The sequence below is a fragment of the Mustelus asterias genome, chromosome 9, assembly GCF_964213995.1.
Source record: "Mustelus asterias chromosome 9, sMusAst1.hap1.1, whole genome shotgun sequence".
Classification (NCBI taxonomy): Eukaryota; Metazoa; Chordata; class Chondrichthyes; order Carcharhiniformes; family Triakidae; genus Mustelus; species Mustelus asterias.
In genome coordinates, this window is record NC_135809.1 from 58,040,687 (window position 1) to 58,058,672 (window position 17,986).

At 43.0% G+C, this 17,986-nt stretch overlaps 1 protein-coding gene across 2 annotated transcripts in view; it reads right to left on the minus strand.

The window, feature by feature from the left end:
• Positions 1-3,876: 3,876 nt before the first annotated feature.
• The window catches only part of LOC144499135 (V-type proton ATPase 116 kDa subunit a 4-like), a 70,793-nt gene continuing 56,683 nt past the window's right edge, over positions 3,877-17,986 (minus strand). The window contains exons 16-21 of one of the 2 annotated variants that reach the window (XM_078221215.1): positions 17,058-17,165; positions 15,504-15,506; positions 9,504-9,611; positions 8,366-8,483; positions 4,747-4,918; positions 3,877-3,970 (exon numbers count right to left, since the gene is read on the minus strand). In XM_078221215.1, the coding sequence (XP_078077341.1) occupies positions 3,877-3,970; positions 4,747-4,918; positions 8,366-8,483; positions 9,504-9,611; positions 15,504-15,506; positions 17,058-17,165 (603 nt within the window). The remainder of the gene's footprint in view (positions 3,971-4,746; positions 4,919-8,365; positions 8,484-9,503; positions 9,612-15,503; positions 15,507-17,057; positions 17,166-17,986) is intronic. The other variant, XM_078221214.1, reaches the window with a different exon arrangement.

Sequence of the window (17,986 nt, forward strand, 5' to 3'; positions counted from 1 at the left end):
AATTCCTCGAGAAATCAAGAATTTATCAATTTCTGTCTTGAAGACGCTCAACGTCTCGGCCTCCACAGCCCTCTGTGGCAATGAATTCCACAGACCCACCACTCTCTGGCTGAAGAAATTTCTCCTCATCTCTGTTCTAAAGTGACTCCCTTTTATTCTAAGGCTGTGCCCCCGCGTCCTAGTCTCCCCTGTTAATGGAAACAACTTCCCTACGTCCATCCTATCTAAGCCGTTCATTATCTTGTAAGTTTCTATCAGATCTCCCCTCAACCTCCTAAACTCCAATGAATATAATCCCACGATCCTCAGACGTTCATCGTATGTCAGGCCTACCATTCCTGGGATCATCCGTGTGAATCTCCGCTGGACCCGCTCCAGTGCCAGTATGTCCTTCCTGAGGTGTGGGGCCCAAAATTGCTCACAGTACTCCAAATGGGGCCTAACCAGTGCTTTATAAAGCCTCAGAAGTACATCCCTGCTTTTGTATTCCAAGCCTCTTGAGATAAATGACAACATTACATTTGCTTTCTTAATTACGGACTCAACCTGCAAGTTTACCTTTAGAGAATCCTGGACTAGGACTCCCAAGTCCCTTTGCACTTTAGCATTATGAATTTTGTCACCGTTTAGAAAATGGCAGATTTCCTTCCCTGAAGGACATTAGTGAACCAGATGGGTTTTTACGACAATCCACAATGGTTTCATGGTCATTAGACTTTTATTTCCAGATTTTTATTGAATTCAAATTTCGCCATCTGATGTGGTGGAATTTGAATCCCTGCTTTACTAGTCCAGTGACAATACCACAAAGCCTTCACAATCAAGGCCTTACAGAATGTGCAGAATCTACTTACTCTTTTGGTACCAGGATTGAAGAACTTCAGTTATGCAGATACTGGAGAAGCTGGGGATTCTTCTCTTTAGAGAAGGGCAGGAAAAGATTTAGTGGAAGTGTTTAAATTGATGTTCAGTTTTGAGAGAGTAAATAAGGGGTAAGTATTGCCAGTGCAGGGAGTTAGTAACCAGAGGACATGGATTTAAGGTAAGCCAGGGGTAACATTGGATTTTTTTAAAAAAAATCACAGCCAGTTATTACGATTGTCTGAAAGGGTGATGGATGAAAATTCAATCGCACCATTCAAAAGTGAATTGGATAAATATTGGAAGGAAAAAATGCAAAGGACTATGGGAAAGAGCAGTGGAGAGGTATCAATTGAATAGCTCCAAAGGTCCAACACAGGTAAAATGGGCCAAATAACATCATTGTGATGTTTCAATTTATAATTCAATATTGAGTGTCCCTATTTAAGTGCATTGTGAGGAAATATTAAGTTGTGCTCCAGGTGTTCCCCTATAAAAATGCCATCATGTAGGTTAGCAAGTATAACATCGTACACATGCTCAGTAAATTTGCATTACTTAACACCATAGAAGGAACCTTCTTGAGGTATCCAAGTCTGGATACAGTCTGATTCAGCCTGAGACAGCAGCTAGGAACGTAGATGGAATGGACTTTGTGGCAATGGCCAAAGCCAATAGCTTTCATCTTTGACTGATGGAAACTATAGCTGGGCATCATATATCATAGAATCCCTACAGTACAGAAGGAGGCCATTTAGCCCATTGAATCTGTACCGACCACAATCCCATCATGCCCTCATTCCTGTAACCCACATTCACCCTGCTAATCCCCTTGACATTAGGGTCAATTTAGCATGGGCAATTAACCTAGCCCGTACATCTTTGGATTGTGGGAGGAAACCGGAGCACCCGGAGGAAATCCACACAGATACAGGAGAAAGTGGAAATTCCATACAGTGAACCAATGCCGGAACTGAACCCGGATCCCTGGCGCTGTGAGGCAGCAGTGCTAACCACTGTGCCACCGTGTCACTTGGCAGACTGGTAACAAACCAACATTGGAGAGGTCACAAGGTGGTGGTGATGTACAACTGGGTGTTATCACTATCCATGTGGAAACAAACAGTTTTCAGATGAAGACATTGAAAAGAAGAATATAGATAGTGAAGATCATTGGAAGAGTCCAAGTGATATGGGGATGGCAACAAAAAGTATTGTTGGGGATTCTGTGGCTACGATTGATTAGGTAAAAGTGAAATTAAGCAAGGTTAGTCCTACATGGCTGGATGTTGGAGATGATGGGGCCAACCACAGAAAGGCTGCAGTTAGGTAAAGTAAGAGGAGCAGGTGAATGATGGAGGGTGTCTGAGTTCCAGTAGTTCTCTTCCAGTGTTGTAGCAGGGGTAGAAATCTGACTAAGTTCAAGCACTGATTCTGGTCACTTGGTTTTGACTCAGAGTTAAGATGATGCTGATAAAGTTGGTTTAATAATTGCAAGCCAATCCTTGGGCAATGTTATAAGTATGGGGGCTACATCTCCTGTTGGTACCTGGGAATGAGGGTGCTGGTGAAGAGAAATATCCTCAACATAACCTAATCTACAATCAGAAATGATCTTGTTATCTTTAGCGCACTTTCACCAGTGGAATGTCAACCTTCTCATTTCCACACTGGAGGATCATCCAAACGAACACCAACATCACCACCTCATCTCCTTTGGAAAGATACAAATCAGTCAGTGTCTGTGATATTCAAAATTTGTTTTAATCAGAGAGCTCTTGCTTCCGGTCACATTTGTTCATGTAAATATTGTTGGCGTGTGCACCAAATCAGTGGCACACATCTTTGTTACACTTTACTTCATTGTCCAATTAGACAGCTGCTCAATAGGACATTTTTATTCACATGTTCCCAGGCAGCGATGGAAACACTAACACTATGCAGATAGTGACATTATAAAATTTGCCCTTCTTGGGTACATCTTCCTTGTTTTTATAAAAGAGATATCTTTACTGGGATGAACCTAAAATGTGTTTTTAACCAATTCGTGTTCACATGGCTCTTTGGCTAATATTGAAAAGTAACATTTCTGAGTAGTTGTTATTTCTCAACGCCAAAGGACGCACATTTACAATAATAGATAAGCAGTTCAGCATTTGATGAAACTTGGAAGGTTAATGTTGTGGTAGTTCGCCCTTTGAATGCAGAAGCCATTTAGAATGTCCCTAATTCTAAGATGTCAGCAGTATCGGAAGCCCCCAATCTTTTAACTCCAGTGATCATAGAGACATAGAATTCCGACAGTACAGAGGTGTCATTCGGCCCATCAAGTCTGCACCAACTCTCCAACAGACCGTCTTACCCAGGCCCACACCCCCATGCCACCCCCACCCTATCCCCGTAATCCCCCTAAACTACACATTTTTGCACACTACGGGGCAATTTAGCATGGTCTATCCACCTAATCTGCACATCTTTGGACCGTGGGAGGAAACCGGAGCAGCCGGCAGAAACCCACAGACATGGGGAGAACTCCACAAACTCCACACAGATAGTCAACCCAAGAGCAGAATTGAACCCGAGTCCCTGGCACTGTGAGGCAGCCGGGCTAATGACTGTACCACCGCGCCGATATCACTGCATAATTCACTAAATCATACTACCAATGTGAAGCAAATGCAAAATCATTTTAAATTACATTTCACCCCATTGAAAATCCTAACTTGCGTGATTATTAATATAGGGATGCTCAACATGTTACACCATTCCTCTTTACATTATTACAAGCCATTTGCCGACTGATTTTAAATTTGCTAACACCTCTGCGAGAGCACACAAAAGAATTCCAGCTGAACGTTATACACCAAAACTTATACAAGCTAAATTTTAATGTTAGCCCAAATCAAGAATCTATTGTATAAATTTTTCAAGATCCACAGTGATTATTTTCTAATGATGCAATCTTCAAATTGGTGGCTGCAATGTTAATTGAACTCATTATGTTGAAATGCAGTTCTATTCATCTGGATTTCCATCTAGAATGGATTTGAATGAGAAGGGGTTAAACTTGTAGCCAGCTCCACCATAGAATTTATTCTGGAACTCCACCCTAGGAGGAAAGAGCAAAACAAAAAGACACAGTATTAAATTGTGCTCGAGGTGATAGATTTTGGTAAGAAGAACGAGGCGAGCGGAAATAAAATAAAGGACACTAAATTTTAAAGGAGATGCAGGAGCAGCGACCTGGGGGTATAGCTGCAGAAGTCACATCACTGAGGGTGGCATGGTAGATTGAGAAAGTGGTTCAAAAGGTGTAGAGGTAGAGTGCAAAAGCAAGCTTGGTGAACCTTATAAAACAGTGGTTTGGACTCAAATATTGTTACTATTCTGAGCACTAGACTTTTGGAAGGATCCTGAAGGCTTTAGGGTGCAGAAAAGATTTACAGGAATGATTCCAGGGATTTGAGTAGTTCACATGGATAGTGAAGCTTAGAGAAGAAAAGATTTGAGTTCCAGTACGGGCAGATTAGATAGAGAGAAACTGCTTCCTTTGGCAGAAGGGTAAAAACCAGAGGACATCAATTTAAAGGCGAGTGATAAAAAATCATCAATAGTGACAGAGAAAACCTTTTTTTTTAATGTAGTGAATGGGTTCGGATCTGGAATGCACTGCCCAAGGGTGTGGTGGAGGCAGATTCAATCATGGCTTTCAAAAAGGAGATTTGTTAAGCACCAGAGAAACAAATTGTGGGGCTACAGGAAAGGTTGGGAGAGTGGGACTAGCTGAGTTGCTTTTGCAGAGGGCAAGTACAGACATGATGGGCTGAATGATTACAGCACAGAATCCATTCTATGATTCATGCTGATCTACATTGAAGTACATACCAGTGAAGACGCAGAGCATGTAGGAAAGCAGATAATCCTTCCATCACCAAGAGAATGGCAACTGTTAAGACGGCAAAAATTGCAAATATAACGAAGACTCCAATGAGGCCACCCCAAGAAGCACTACTCAGGCCAATGTGCAGTACCATGGTCCACAGGACTTCAGATAGTTCTAGAGATAAATGGGACACACAATATTGAGATTACATCATATTTTATTATTCTATTCTGAATAGAACTGCAAAATTCTGGGTTCTAAGATTTGATTATCTTGGTTTAGGAGTGTTTCTGACTAGCAATTCTTATGTTCCTAAGTATAGCTAACTGCAGATATACAGATAACCCTCCATCACTGACATTCCATTGTTGTCAGCACAGGTGACCGGAGTCCACAGCCTATTAAAATAGGAGCTCTGCCATTGGCTTAAAGATACTATACAGCCAAGGAGAAGATCAACTTCAGCATGTTTGTTCTGAGTCTCCATATTATCGGTGTACTATAGGTAGAGGGAAGGTAATCACTGAGAAAAATGAAGCCACTCTCTTCACCGCAAACTCTATTCCCTAGTCACAGGCACCATCGTACGCCTGGCAACAAATCAGACCATAAGATGACTTTCCAAATTCACATCCATACAATCATCAAGACATTCTATTTCCATCCCCATAACATTGCTTGACTCTACTTCTGCCTCAGCTGAAATCCTCATCTTTGCATTTCTTTTCCCTGAGGCTTGGGTTAAGTGACAAGTAGCATACGTGCCAGGCAATGGCAAAATCCAACGAGAGAATCTAACCATCTCCCTTTGACATTCAACAGCATTACCATCAACAATCTAGGGTCAACATTGACTAGAAATTGATCTGGACCAGTCATATAAATACTGTGGCTATAAAAAGCAGATCAGAGGTTGTGAATTCTGGAGTAACTCACTTCCTGACTTACAAAATCATATCCAAACCATCTACAAAGCATAGTGTGGAACATGAAGGAATATTGCCCACTTGGCTGGATGTGTGCAGCTCCAATAAGTCAAGAAGCTCGTCATCATCCAGGACAACGCAGCCTGCTTGATTGGCACCCCATTCACCATCTTAAACATTCCCTCTACCATAGGAACACGGTTGCAACAGTGAGTACCATATACAAGATGAATTGCAGCAACTCGTCCTCCTACAGCACCTTCCAAACCGGCAACCATTACCACCTGAATAGGCACCGGAGTGTAGCGACTAGGGGATTTTCACAGCAACTGCATTGCAGTGTTAATGTAAGCGTATTTGTGACACTAATTAATAAACTTTAAAAATCTAACCTAGAAGGACAAGAGCAGCAGTTGCATGGAAATACCACCACTTGCAGGGTCCCCTACAAACCACATACCATCCAGACTGGGAAATATATTGCCATTCCTTCACTGTCACTAGATCAAGATCTTGGAACTCCCTTCTTAAGGCATTGTGGACCTGCCTACATAGACTGCAGCAATTCAAAGCAGTGGTCACCAACAGCAATTAAGGATAGGCAGTGGATAACTTAGCATGCTCCAAGTTTATTTTTCTATTCATTTACAGGATATGGACGTCGCTGGCTAGGCTAGCATTTATTATCACCCCTAACTGTCTCAGAAGGTGGTGGCGACCGGTCTTCTTGAAATGTTGAATGAAAACATTCCAGTAATAGCTGTACATGGAGAGGTGGAGGAAGAAGGAAATGTGATGAAATTGCAATCACTAAGGAAGTGATACTGAGCAAATTATTGGTGCTGCAGCTGACAATTCTTCAGGTTCGGGTGACCTTCATGCTAGGGTCTTAAAACAGGTTGCTAATGAGCTGTTAGATGCAGTTCCAAAATTCCCTGGATTCTGGAAAGGTTTTGATGGACTGGAAAGTAGTAAATATAACCCCTCTATTCAGGAAGGGAGGGAAACAGAAATTAGTAAAAGTGCAGGCCAGTTAGTTTGACATCTGTAGTGGGGAAGGTGTTAGAATTGATCGTTAAAGAGGTCATAGCTAGGCAGTTAGAAAAACTCAAGGCAGTCAGGAAGAATCAGCATGTTTTGTGAATGGGAACTCAAGTTTAACCAACTTAAAGTTCTTTGAAGGGGTAACCTGTGCTGTGGATAAATGGTGATCATGATGTGGAGATGCCGGCGTTGGACTGGGGTAAACACAGTAAGAAGTTTAACAACACCAGGTTAAAGTCCAACAGGTTTATTTGGTAACAAAAGCCACACAAACTTTCGGAGCTCCAAGCCCCTTCTTCAGGCGAGTCACCTGAAGAAGGAGCTTGGAGCTCCAAAAGCTTGTGTGGCTTTTGCTACCAAATAAACCTGTTGGACATTAACCTGGTGTTGTTAAACTTCTTACGATAAATGGTGAAGCAGACTCGTGGGGCTGAATGGCCTACTTCTGCTCTTATTTATGCTCATCCCTCTTTCTGCTGAATATGCCAAGTTTAAAATTGACCTGATGTGAGTGTTGGAGGAAAGGGCATTAGAATTATTTTATCATTTGATAGGATAAATATGATAGACTTAGCAGAGACAACATCGTGCATATCAGTGCAATATCTTCTTTGTGATGGTTCAATTAGACTTTAGTTTTCCCCAATGATAGTCGCCAATATGTGACATTTAAAAATGAACTTCAGAACAATTAAGATAATTAATTAGAAGGCAGTTGAAACAAATAATTTGATTATAAAACAATACGATCAGATTATAGCCAATAATGCTGAGAAAAGATACGAACGTGTTACAAAAGACTGACAAGGTACAAGACAAGCAACACCAGAGTTAATGTTGTTCCAGCTGGTGTCCTAGGGCATAATAACCGTTCTCAGGGCCAGCTAGAAGAGAGTGTATTTCCAACTGTTCCTGTTTATCTCCTGTTGGAAGTAGAGTGTATGGTCATCCTTGTAAAGCATGTACAATCAGATGATTACAATGGGAAATTATTAAAGTTCAATTTATTTCATATTTTGGCATGATATCCTGAAAATCAAAGAATGATTCTGTTGCATAAATCTAACATTTCTTTGAAAATGTTAAGGTCATTTTACAGGAATTTTGTTGTTAAAAAATGATGTATCCAGCACAGTTCTCTCTCGGGTCCTTTTCCCTATTGTCTGCTCTCATTACAAGGCTATTGAAGAATTAAGTTCCAGCCTGTTTGTTTTAATAGTCAAATTTGGACTTTTTTGTCACATTATTGTATACCAGTACTTTGAAAGTACTCACATACTTTCATTAATTAGGATATGTGAAGATCTGGCATGGTTAGTATAAAACATCTGTAAATTAAAACTAAAGTCAATGTTTTTTTTTAAACTTCTATTTCCTTTATGATTTTTCTGCTTCCTTCCCTCTCAACCCTCACTGGACAGCTGTTAGAATGGATGCTGCAGCAGGAAGATTTTCACTGCAGCTTTTTTAAACAGCAGATGCATGGTTCATGTTACAGAATGTTTGGCTGAAATCTGAAACAAAGTGAGCTTTATATTTAGGGAATGTGTGTGTCTTTCACAGCAGGAGCTCAGGAATCCATTTACTTCATCCATAGCCTGCGGCATCTCCATTCATCTTCACCTCGGCTGGAGCCTAATGGGTTGCTTACCTGCATGAGCCAAGCTCAGAGCCCACAGTCGGAGATAGGATGCAGTGTTTGAGATGCAGCCGAGACAGTACTCAATTGTGTGGATTGCTTGATGCACAAAGATATCACCAAAGTTGAACTGGAATAATACAAGAGAAAGAAATATTGATTGCAGCCATTGACAAAACCATGTTTTAGTTTCAAAAAGTGTGTAACTCCAGGATCCTCCCTGGCATCTGTAACATGTCTCACCACTACGCCACCCCACCACCAGGGCTCAGCTGGTAAAGGCAGCAAGTAACTCACTGAATCATAGAATCCCTATAGTGCAGAAGGAAGCCATTCGACCATCGGTGCAGAATGGCCATTCTGCACTGACCACAATCCCACCCAGGCCCTATCCCCATAACCCTACTTATTTACCCTACTAATCCCCTGACACTAAGGTGCAATTTAGCATGGCCAATCAACCTAACCTGCTCATCTTTGGAGTCACACACATCTTCAACCACTGGTTTGCACAGAGTGAGCTCATGTCAAGGAGGGAAGGAGTGAAGATGTGGACAGTAAGAGTGTTTACATCATTTGCCAAGTCCAATGAGAGAGTGTTCACAAGAGGGATCACAGTGCGAGTTTGAGAAATTGTTTCAATTTGGGAAGATCAATACGACTTTGCAATGTAGCGCAGAAAGTTATGAGGTTTTTTGGACAAAATTACTAGATTAGTATCTGCTTTACATTTTTGGAAGCTTCAGATGCTCAGACCTCAATGAAGATGAGGATGTGTGTATGTGTCCTTGCTCACAGGTACAGGATAATGATTAAAACACAGTTACCCAACACTGCAGTTTGCAGAATTTCTAAAATTGTTCCAAAGACACAGCAGTATTCCTGTCCGCCTTGCTGAGATCACTTTGAACTATTTGATTTTGTTACAGATGTGCCAATTCTCAAATGCACAGACAGATTGTACATGTTTCAAGAGGACGGCTTTGTATATGAGCCATGTAATGTTTAGGATCACAAACTCACTTTTCTGCGTTGACATTTTTCTTTCATTGCATATATTTAAAAGTAAGCCTGTACCCCTGACAGTGCCTGAATTGGCTAACGTAACAAGGTTGGTCTTTAATCCCTCGGCCGAGTATGCTGGACTCACCTCTTCGCTCTGATCATCACCATGGTCACCAGTGCTCCTTTGTTGGGGTTGTAGGATATCTGCCTCAATATCAGGTGAAGTATATGTATTCTCAGGTGCGGACTCCAACTAAGAGGAAAGAAAACATTATCTTAAATTACAGTGAATCAGGATTTCACCTTTCAGTGTTGGTACTATATTTTGTAAAACATGGTGCTAAGGTCTGTTATTTTAACAGAGGGATACAGTACTGGTGGGGACAGGTCTGCCACTGTATAACACTGGGATACAGCACTGATGGGGACAGGTCTGTCACTGTATAACACTGGGATACAGCACTGGTGGGGACAGGTCTGTCACTGTATAACACTGGGATACAGCACTGGTGGGGACAGGTCTGTCACTGTATAATACTGGGATACAGCACTGATGGGGACAGGTCTGTCACTGTATAACACTGGGGACCAGTACTGGTGGGGACAGGTCTGTCACTGTATAACACTGGGGTACAGCACTGGTGGGGACAGTTCTGTCGCTGTATAACACTGGGCACACAGTACTGGTGGGGACAGGTCTGTCACTGTATAACACTGGGATACAGCACTGGTGGGGACAGGTCTGTCACTGTATAACACTGGGATACAGCACTGATGGGGACAGGTCTGTCACTGTATAACACTGGGCACACAATACTGGTGGGGACAGGTCTGTCACTGTATAACACTGGGGTACAGTACTGGTGGGGACAGGTGTGTCACTGTATAACACTGGGGACCAGTACTGATGGGGACAGGTCTGTCACTGTATAACACTGGGGACCAGTACTGGTGGGGACAGGTCTGTCACTGTATAACACTGGGGTACAGCACTGGTGGGGACAGGTCTGTCGCTGTATAACACTGGGCACACAGTACTGGTGGGGACAGTTTGTCACTGCATTACACTGGGCACACAGTACTGGTGGGGACCGGTCTGTCACTGTATAACACTGGGATACAGCATTGATGGGGACAGATAAAGTTGTGGGGGGGGCGGAGGGAGAGGTAAGGTTTAGAAAAAGGAGGAAGGGGAAGCAAAGGAGGAGAAAAGGCAAGGGAAAGGAGGATAAAGTAGGGGAAAAGAGTGGGGGGGGGGGGGAAGAAAAACAATAAAAAAATAAAAGGTCGAGAACAGTTAAAGATTAAATAAAATGAAAACAAAGGGGCCAAGGGAGAATAGAGCAAATCATCTGAAGTTGCTCAATTCGATGTTGAGACCAGAAGGCTGTAAAGTGCCTAGCCAGAAGATGAGATGCTGTTCCTCCAGTTTGCGTTGAGCTTCACTGGAACATTGCAGCAGGTCAAGGACAGACATGTGGGCATGGGAGCAGGATTGTGTGTTTAAATGGCAAGCAACCGGAAGGTCAGAGTCCTGATTGCGCACAGACCAAAAGTGCTCAGCAAAGCGATCACCCAGTCTACACTTGGTCTCTCCGATACAGAGTTTTCAAGGTCTTCTGCATACTCAGTTCCCAGAAGGACAGGGCTAATTCCTTTGCTGGCAAATGAACAGAGAAGGTTGTCAATTTGATAGAAATCTGGTGAAAAGTCTTTGATATACTGATGTTCACCCAAACCTGCCAGGGGAAATGGCGGAATTTCAAACTGTGCAAGAATGGTTAATGATCCTTCACTAATATTATTGCAGATCTAAAAATCTAAATGTTGACATGCTATGCAGTGCTGGAAGCAATTGTAAAATTACAAGTGTCAGCATGCTACTCCAAAAGCTATATACAAATCTCTGTACTGACAAAGTATTCACATTGTACCTCACAGTCATAAGGTAGTCACCATATTGTTTAACACAGTCACAAAGTGGAAGGGACTTTGTATCAAATAATACGAGGGCGATTCTCCCAGCCTGCTGCATTGCTCGAGCAGCGCAACAGGCCGAGACACATCAGTGGAGGCTGTTTTTCAGGCTTCCCGCTGTGGGCCGTGGCCTCCGTGAGTCTCCCAGCGTAATCAGCTCCGCATCAGAAATCAGTGCAGAGCTAATAACAATATGGAAATTGTGATTTCCATTTCATTAGCCATGAGGTTTCCAGGCCCATACGTCTCTCTTTCCTACAGCGGGATTTACTCCTGCTCCCCACTAACAGGGAACAGGCAGCCCAACCCCGCTGGAAGGAAGAGAGGCCATTCAGGCCCCCCCCAGGAGGTCGGGGATAAAGGAGGTGCCCCTTGGGCAGTGCCAGCCTGGCACTGACCAAGGGGCACCTTGGCACTGCTCACCCAGCATTGGGGAGTGCCAAAGGGGTGGAACCCACTGCCACTCTGCACTTGGGATGACTGGGAGAGGGAGGGAGGATGATGATCGGGGCTCGACCGGGGAGATCCAGGAGGCCAGCAACAGGGGGCTGCAAGGCTGGCAATAGCTGGCAATGCGGGGCCATTGTGGATGTGTCGATCTCTGCGCTGACAGATCGGTGCATGCGCAGTGGCCCACTCAGTGCTATGCTGCCGGCCTCTCAGGCAGGAATAGGCCCCGCCCCCAGATTTCAAGAGTGAATCCCGCTGAGGCACTCTGCAGTGCTCAGAGTGTGGGAGATTCATTCTGGAAATCATGCTGAATAAGCCAGTGGGATTTACTCCCATTTTCCACAAATTAGGGACTTAGAATTTTTTTGGGAGAATCCCGGCCTACAAGTACAATGACTTATGCATTGAAATAAACAGAACATATCATTTCCATCGCAGTTAACCTGCTGATAAAACCCTCACCCAGACTTGACTATTCAAATATGCCACTGGTTTCCTGTTTGCTTATCTTTCACCCGTAGTAAATTTGAAGTCATCCAAAAGTCTGTCGCCCATATCTCAATTTGCTTGATGTTTTGTTCACCCATTACCCCGTACTCACTGCCTTAAACGTTGGCTCCTAGCCCACCAATGCCTACACATTAAAATTCTCAACCTGGTTTTCAAATCCCTTCGGGACCTCACTAACTCTGTAACCTCCTTCAGCCCTACAACTGTCAGGAGCACCACAGCCCTCGAATTCTGGTTTCTTGTCCATGCCCTAAACATTGGCCAACACACTTTCAGCTGCCGAGGTCCCAAGCTCTGGAATTCCCTCGCCGAACTTCTCTGACTCTTTCTTCTCCTTTCATCCTTCAAACTCTTTGACCAAGCATTTGGTCACTAGCTCCAATGTCTCATTTTGTGGTTTAATGTCGGATTGTAAAGAACTTCACAGCACCATCAATGTTTCACTTTGAAGCCACTGTCTAAATGTTAATTAGATCACAGCCCTTGATGAACAACACTGAAAACTGTTAAAAGCTAAAACTTTCACTGCTACTCTTTTTGCATCTCATTTAAATACTGGGTTATAAATGTAAATGAGTAATTTCTGATTAATAATTGTTTGTACATTATATTAAACTAGACCTTTAGGGGGAGGCAGTGCCACAGTGATAATCCAGAGACCCAGGGTAACACTCTGGGGACCCGGGTTCAATTCCCACCGTGGCAAATGGTGAATTTTGAATTCCATAAAAATCTGGAATTAAAAGTCTGACGATGATCATGAAGTCACTGCCATCTCGTTCACGAATGTCCTTTCGGGAAGAAAATCTGATGTCCTTACCTGGTCTGGCCTACATGTTATGCAGCAACGTAGTTGACTCTTAAACCCAATGGGCAATAAATGCTGGCCCAGCAGCGACACCCACACCACATGAACAATTTTTTTAAAAAAGTAACTCGAGTAATAAATCACACTAGGCCTGCGGCAGGTGGTGATGGAATCATCAAAAGGGAAAAACCTACTTGATCTCACCCTCACCAATCTACCTGTTATAGATGAATTTCCCCAAGACAGTCTTCATAAGGAATAAGAGCAGCAATAGGCCATTCAGCCCCTTGAGCCTGCTGCACCATTCATGAAAATCATGTTTGATCTATTGTGTCCTCAACTCTGCTTTCCTGCCTTTCCCTTGATAACCCTCAACTCCCTTATAGATCAAAAATAATTCAAAATCAATTTTGAATATAGTTAATGATCGAGCCTCACTGGTCTCTCGGGAATAGATTTCTGAAGATTCATGATCTTCAGAGAAAAAATTCCTTCTCATCTCCATCTTAAATCCAACAAACCTTATTCTACAACTGTGACCCGAGTTTCAGAATCCCCCACAAGGGGTATCATCTTCTCAGCATCTATCCAGTCAAGTCCCCTCAGGATATTAAATGAATCAATAAGATCACCTCTCATTCTTCTAAACTCCCAATGAGTATTGGCCCAACCAATTCAACCTTGCCTCATAAGACAACCCTGGCAATCAGCCGAGTGAACTTTCTCTGAATTGCTTCTCATGCAGACCGAGGATACACTCCATCATGTTGTGTGACACTACCACTGAGCTTAGATAGATTTCAAACAGATCCATCAAAACTGGATATCAATGAGGCCTTGGAGGGACATCAGCAGCAGCAGAATTGTATTCAACAACAATCAATTGGCCTGGTATATCCTTCATTCCACCATAATCATCAAGCCAGGGGATTAATCCTGGTTCAAAGAAGAGTGCAGGAGATCAGGCCAGGAGCAGTGCCAGAAAATGGCAAAGTGGCTTTGTTCTGTCTGTCACATGCAATCTCTCAACCAACAGGTCTGGGGAAATAGAAGCATCGTTGGACCAATAATGCAGAGACCCAGACTAATGATCTGGACAGATGGGTTCATATCCCACTGCAGCTGGTGGAATTTCAATTCAATTAATAAATCTGGAACAAACATTGATTGTCGTAAAAAAACTATCTGGTTTACTAACTTCCTTTAGGGAAGGAATTCTGCCATCCTTGGCCTACAAACATATTCAGACCCACAGCAATGTGGTTGACTCTTAACTGCCCTACCAAGGCCAGCTCACGAGCAATTAGGAATGGGCAAGATGCTGGCCTTGCCAGCAATGCCCACATCTCATGAAAGAATAAAGAAAAAAAACAATCAAATCTCTGCAATCCTATCACATCCAGTAGTGAACAGTGATAGATAATTAAACAACCAGAGAAGGAGACTCCACAAACATCCCCCTCTTCATTGATGGGGCACATCAGTGCAAAATACCATGCTGGAAGTATTTGCAATCATCTTCAGCTGGAAGTGCTGAGTGAACGATCCACTTCAGTCTCCTGAAGTTCCCAGCTGTTGCCTGCCTTCAGCCAATTCTATTCACGCCAGGTGAAAGCCAAGAATTGACTGAAAGCACTGGATTCAGCAAAGGTTATGGCTCCTGATAACACCCCAGCTGGAATACTGAAGACTTGTGCTGAAAAACCAGCCAAACACCCAGCTAAGCTGTTCCAATATAGCTACAGCACTACTCAACAATGTGAAAAATTGCCCAGATGTGATGTCCATTAAAGGCAGGACAAATCCAACCCGGCCAATTACCATACCTTCAGACTACTCTCATGCAATAGTGATGTAATAGAAGGTGTCAGTCATAGTTCTTTAATGAGCAGCACTCACTCACAAAGGAAGATGGTTGTGGTTATTGAGTTCCTCAGGGTAGTAACCTAGGCCCAACTATTTTCAGCTGCTTCATCAATGACCCGCCTTCCATCGTAATGTCAGGAGTGGGAATGTTCACTGAGGATGCAATGCTCAGTTCCATTTGCAATTTACCAGATGCCAAAATGGTCAGCTTCCAGACGCAATAAGACCTGGACAATATTTAGGTTTGGGCTAATAAATGGCATATGACACTGAGTCATAGAGGTTTACAGCATGGAAACTTCTGCCACACAAGTACCAGGCAATGACCACCTTGAACAAAGACAGAGTCTAACCATTTCCTTTTGACATTCAACATAACTACCATTGCTGAAATTCCACCCTCAACACTTTGGTGGCCACCATTGACCAGAAACCTAATTGAGCCAAACATATTACTGTAGCTAGAAGTCCAGGTCTAAGGTAGGGAATCCTGTGGTGAGTAACTCACCTCTTGATTCCACAGAGCCTATCCACCATCTACAAAGTACAAGTCAGGAGTGTAAAGAAATACTCTCCACTTGCCTGGATGAGTGTACCCCTAACAGCACTCAAGAAATGCAACACCTTCCAGGGCAAAACAGCCTGTTTAACTGGCTCCCCATCTACCACCTTCAACATCCACTCATTCTACTGCCAGTGCAGAGTGGCAGTAGTTGTGTATTTCATATACCACGCACTGCAGCATTCACCAAGCCTCCTCAAAACCTTCCAAACCATGACTTCTACCACCTCAGTCAAGGGTAGCTAGTGCATGGAAACACCGCCACGGCAAATTCCCCTCAAAGCCATACGTCATCCTGACTTGAAATTATATCATGGTTCCTTGATTGTGGCTGGGCCAAAGTCCTAACAGCACTGTGGGTTGTACCTATATCATATGGACTACAACAATTCACGGCACAGTGGTTAGCATTGATGCCTCTCAGCACCAGGGACCTGGGTTCAATTCCCGGCTTGGGTCACTGTCTGTGTGGAGTTGCACATTCTCCTCGTGTCTGCGTGGGTTTCCTCCGGGTGTTTTGGATTCCTCCCACAGTCCGAAAGGTGTGCTCATTAGGTACATTGGCCCATGCTAAATTCTCCCTCAGTGCACCCAAACAGGCGCCGGAGTGTGGCGACTGAGGGGCTTTTACAGTAACTTCGTCGTAGTGTTAATGTAAGCCTACTTGCGACACTAATAAATAAACTTTGAAAAAAAAAAGTGGCTCACCTTCTTAAGGCTAGGTAGAAATGAACAATAATGTTGGCCTTGCCAACAGCACTCACATCCCATGAAAGAATCTTTAAAAAGCTACTTTCCCAAGCTGGACAAAAAAAAGATCAATGGCTTAAAGGGTCAAATTACGAGGATAGTTTGCATAAAAATTTGTATTCCCTCGCCTATAGCAAGTGTTTAAAATGTTGAAAGTATTCGATAGTTATTGTGAAAAAGGAGGTATTTGAGATAGTGGATCAGCTGAAGATTGATAAAGAAAAGACATTAGAAGGGTTGGCTATACTTAGAGTTGAGTTAAGAGTTGTAAGGATTCTAATCTAGCAGGACCAGATGGGATGAATCTGAGGATAATGAAGGAAAGGTGGAAACTGTAGAGGCTTTGGCCATAAATCTTTCCATCTATATCAAATAAAAGGCACATTTCTAAAGAGGGTGGAGCGATAGGGAGACTTGGGGGAACATGTGCACAAGTTGCTGAAGGGGCAGTGTAGTTGACAAAGTAGTTAACTAAGCATACAGGCTCCTGGGCTTTTTAAAATAGAGGCATTAAAAAAGCTTGGAATCCATTATGAACCTTTAGAAAACATTACAACTGTGGCTTTCAAAAGGGAATTCAATAAGCATCAATACAAAAACAAAATGGAAGGGCTACAGGGAATGGACAGGGAAGTGGGATGAGCCGAGTTGGACAAATTGTGAAAAGATCAAGTGATATAAGAACTGAAATGGTTCCCAGGATAGTACGTCCCATTCTAATTTCTGACTCTCAATTCACCACATTCAAACCTTGGCTTGGACTATCTTCATCTTACCGCACGTTGAGCTTTCCTGTGATTCGATCGCAAGATGAAGGGCTTGAGAAAAAGCATCCAGGGGACAGCAATTATTGCAATAATCACCAGAAAACTCTGAATCTCTTGCTGTAAAAATAGAAAATTAATTTAGCAAGGTATCGTGAACTTCCATTCATTGCCCGCTGAGCTCTCCTGGACTAGCAATTGGTAACAGTGCATAATAGAATTTGCATCTCTTATCAACTCTCTGAAGGGTCATATTTACAACTTGTTTCTCGGCTGGCCTCTTCTCCTTGCTAGAATTCAATCCCCATGACAACAGTAACCCTTGGATATCGAAGAGATAAGTTTTCATTGTGAGCACTAAGCACGTGTTCTCAGATTATTCTGCCATGAGTATATCACAACTGAACCCAATCTTCACCCAAACACTAGCTACAACAGTCACTGGATTGTGATCAGAAACAGGAGTTCTGGTAGATTTTTTTTCCATAGCCCAGGTGACTTGTGATGCTAACGAATCACAGGCCTGCAAACGCACCTGGAAACGTCAGGCTGTCAACCTATCCTAAAACTGAACAATGCCTTTACAAATGTAGCCATTTGAGCCACCGATAGATTCAAGCTCACAATATGACCCTAGAAGGCTACAGCATAGGAGGGCATTTGACCCATCATACCCACAGCAGCTGGCAAGTAACTAACGATCCAGTTCCATTTTCCAACTCTTGGTCTGTAGCTTTTTAGGTTAAGGCATTTTAAGTGTTTTTTAAAATGTTATGAGGACTTCTGCCTGTGTCTTTCAGGAATGGGAGTTCTAGATCTTAACCACCTTCTGGGTGAAATACTTCCCCCCAGAATGTCCACTAAGTCTTCTATCCTGCCACCCGGAATGGAGCTTTCAACCAAGGAGGATAGGGCCAATGCAATAGCTAAAAAGATTCATT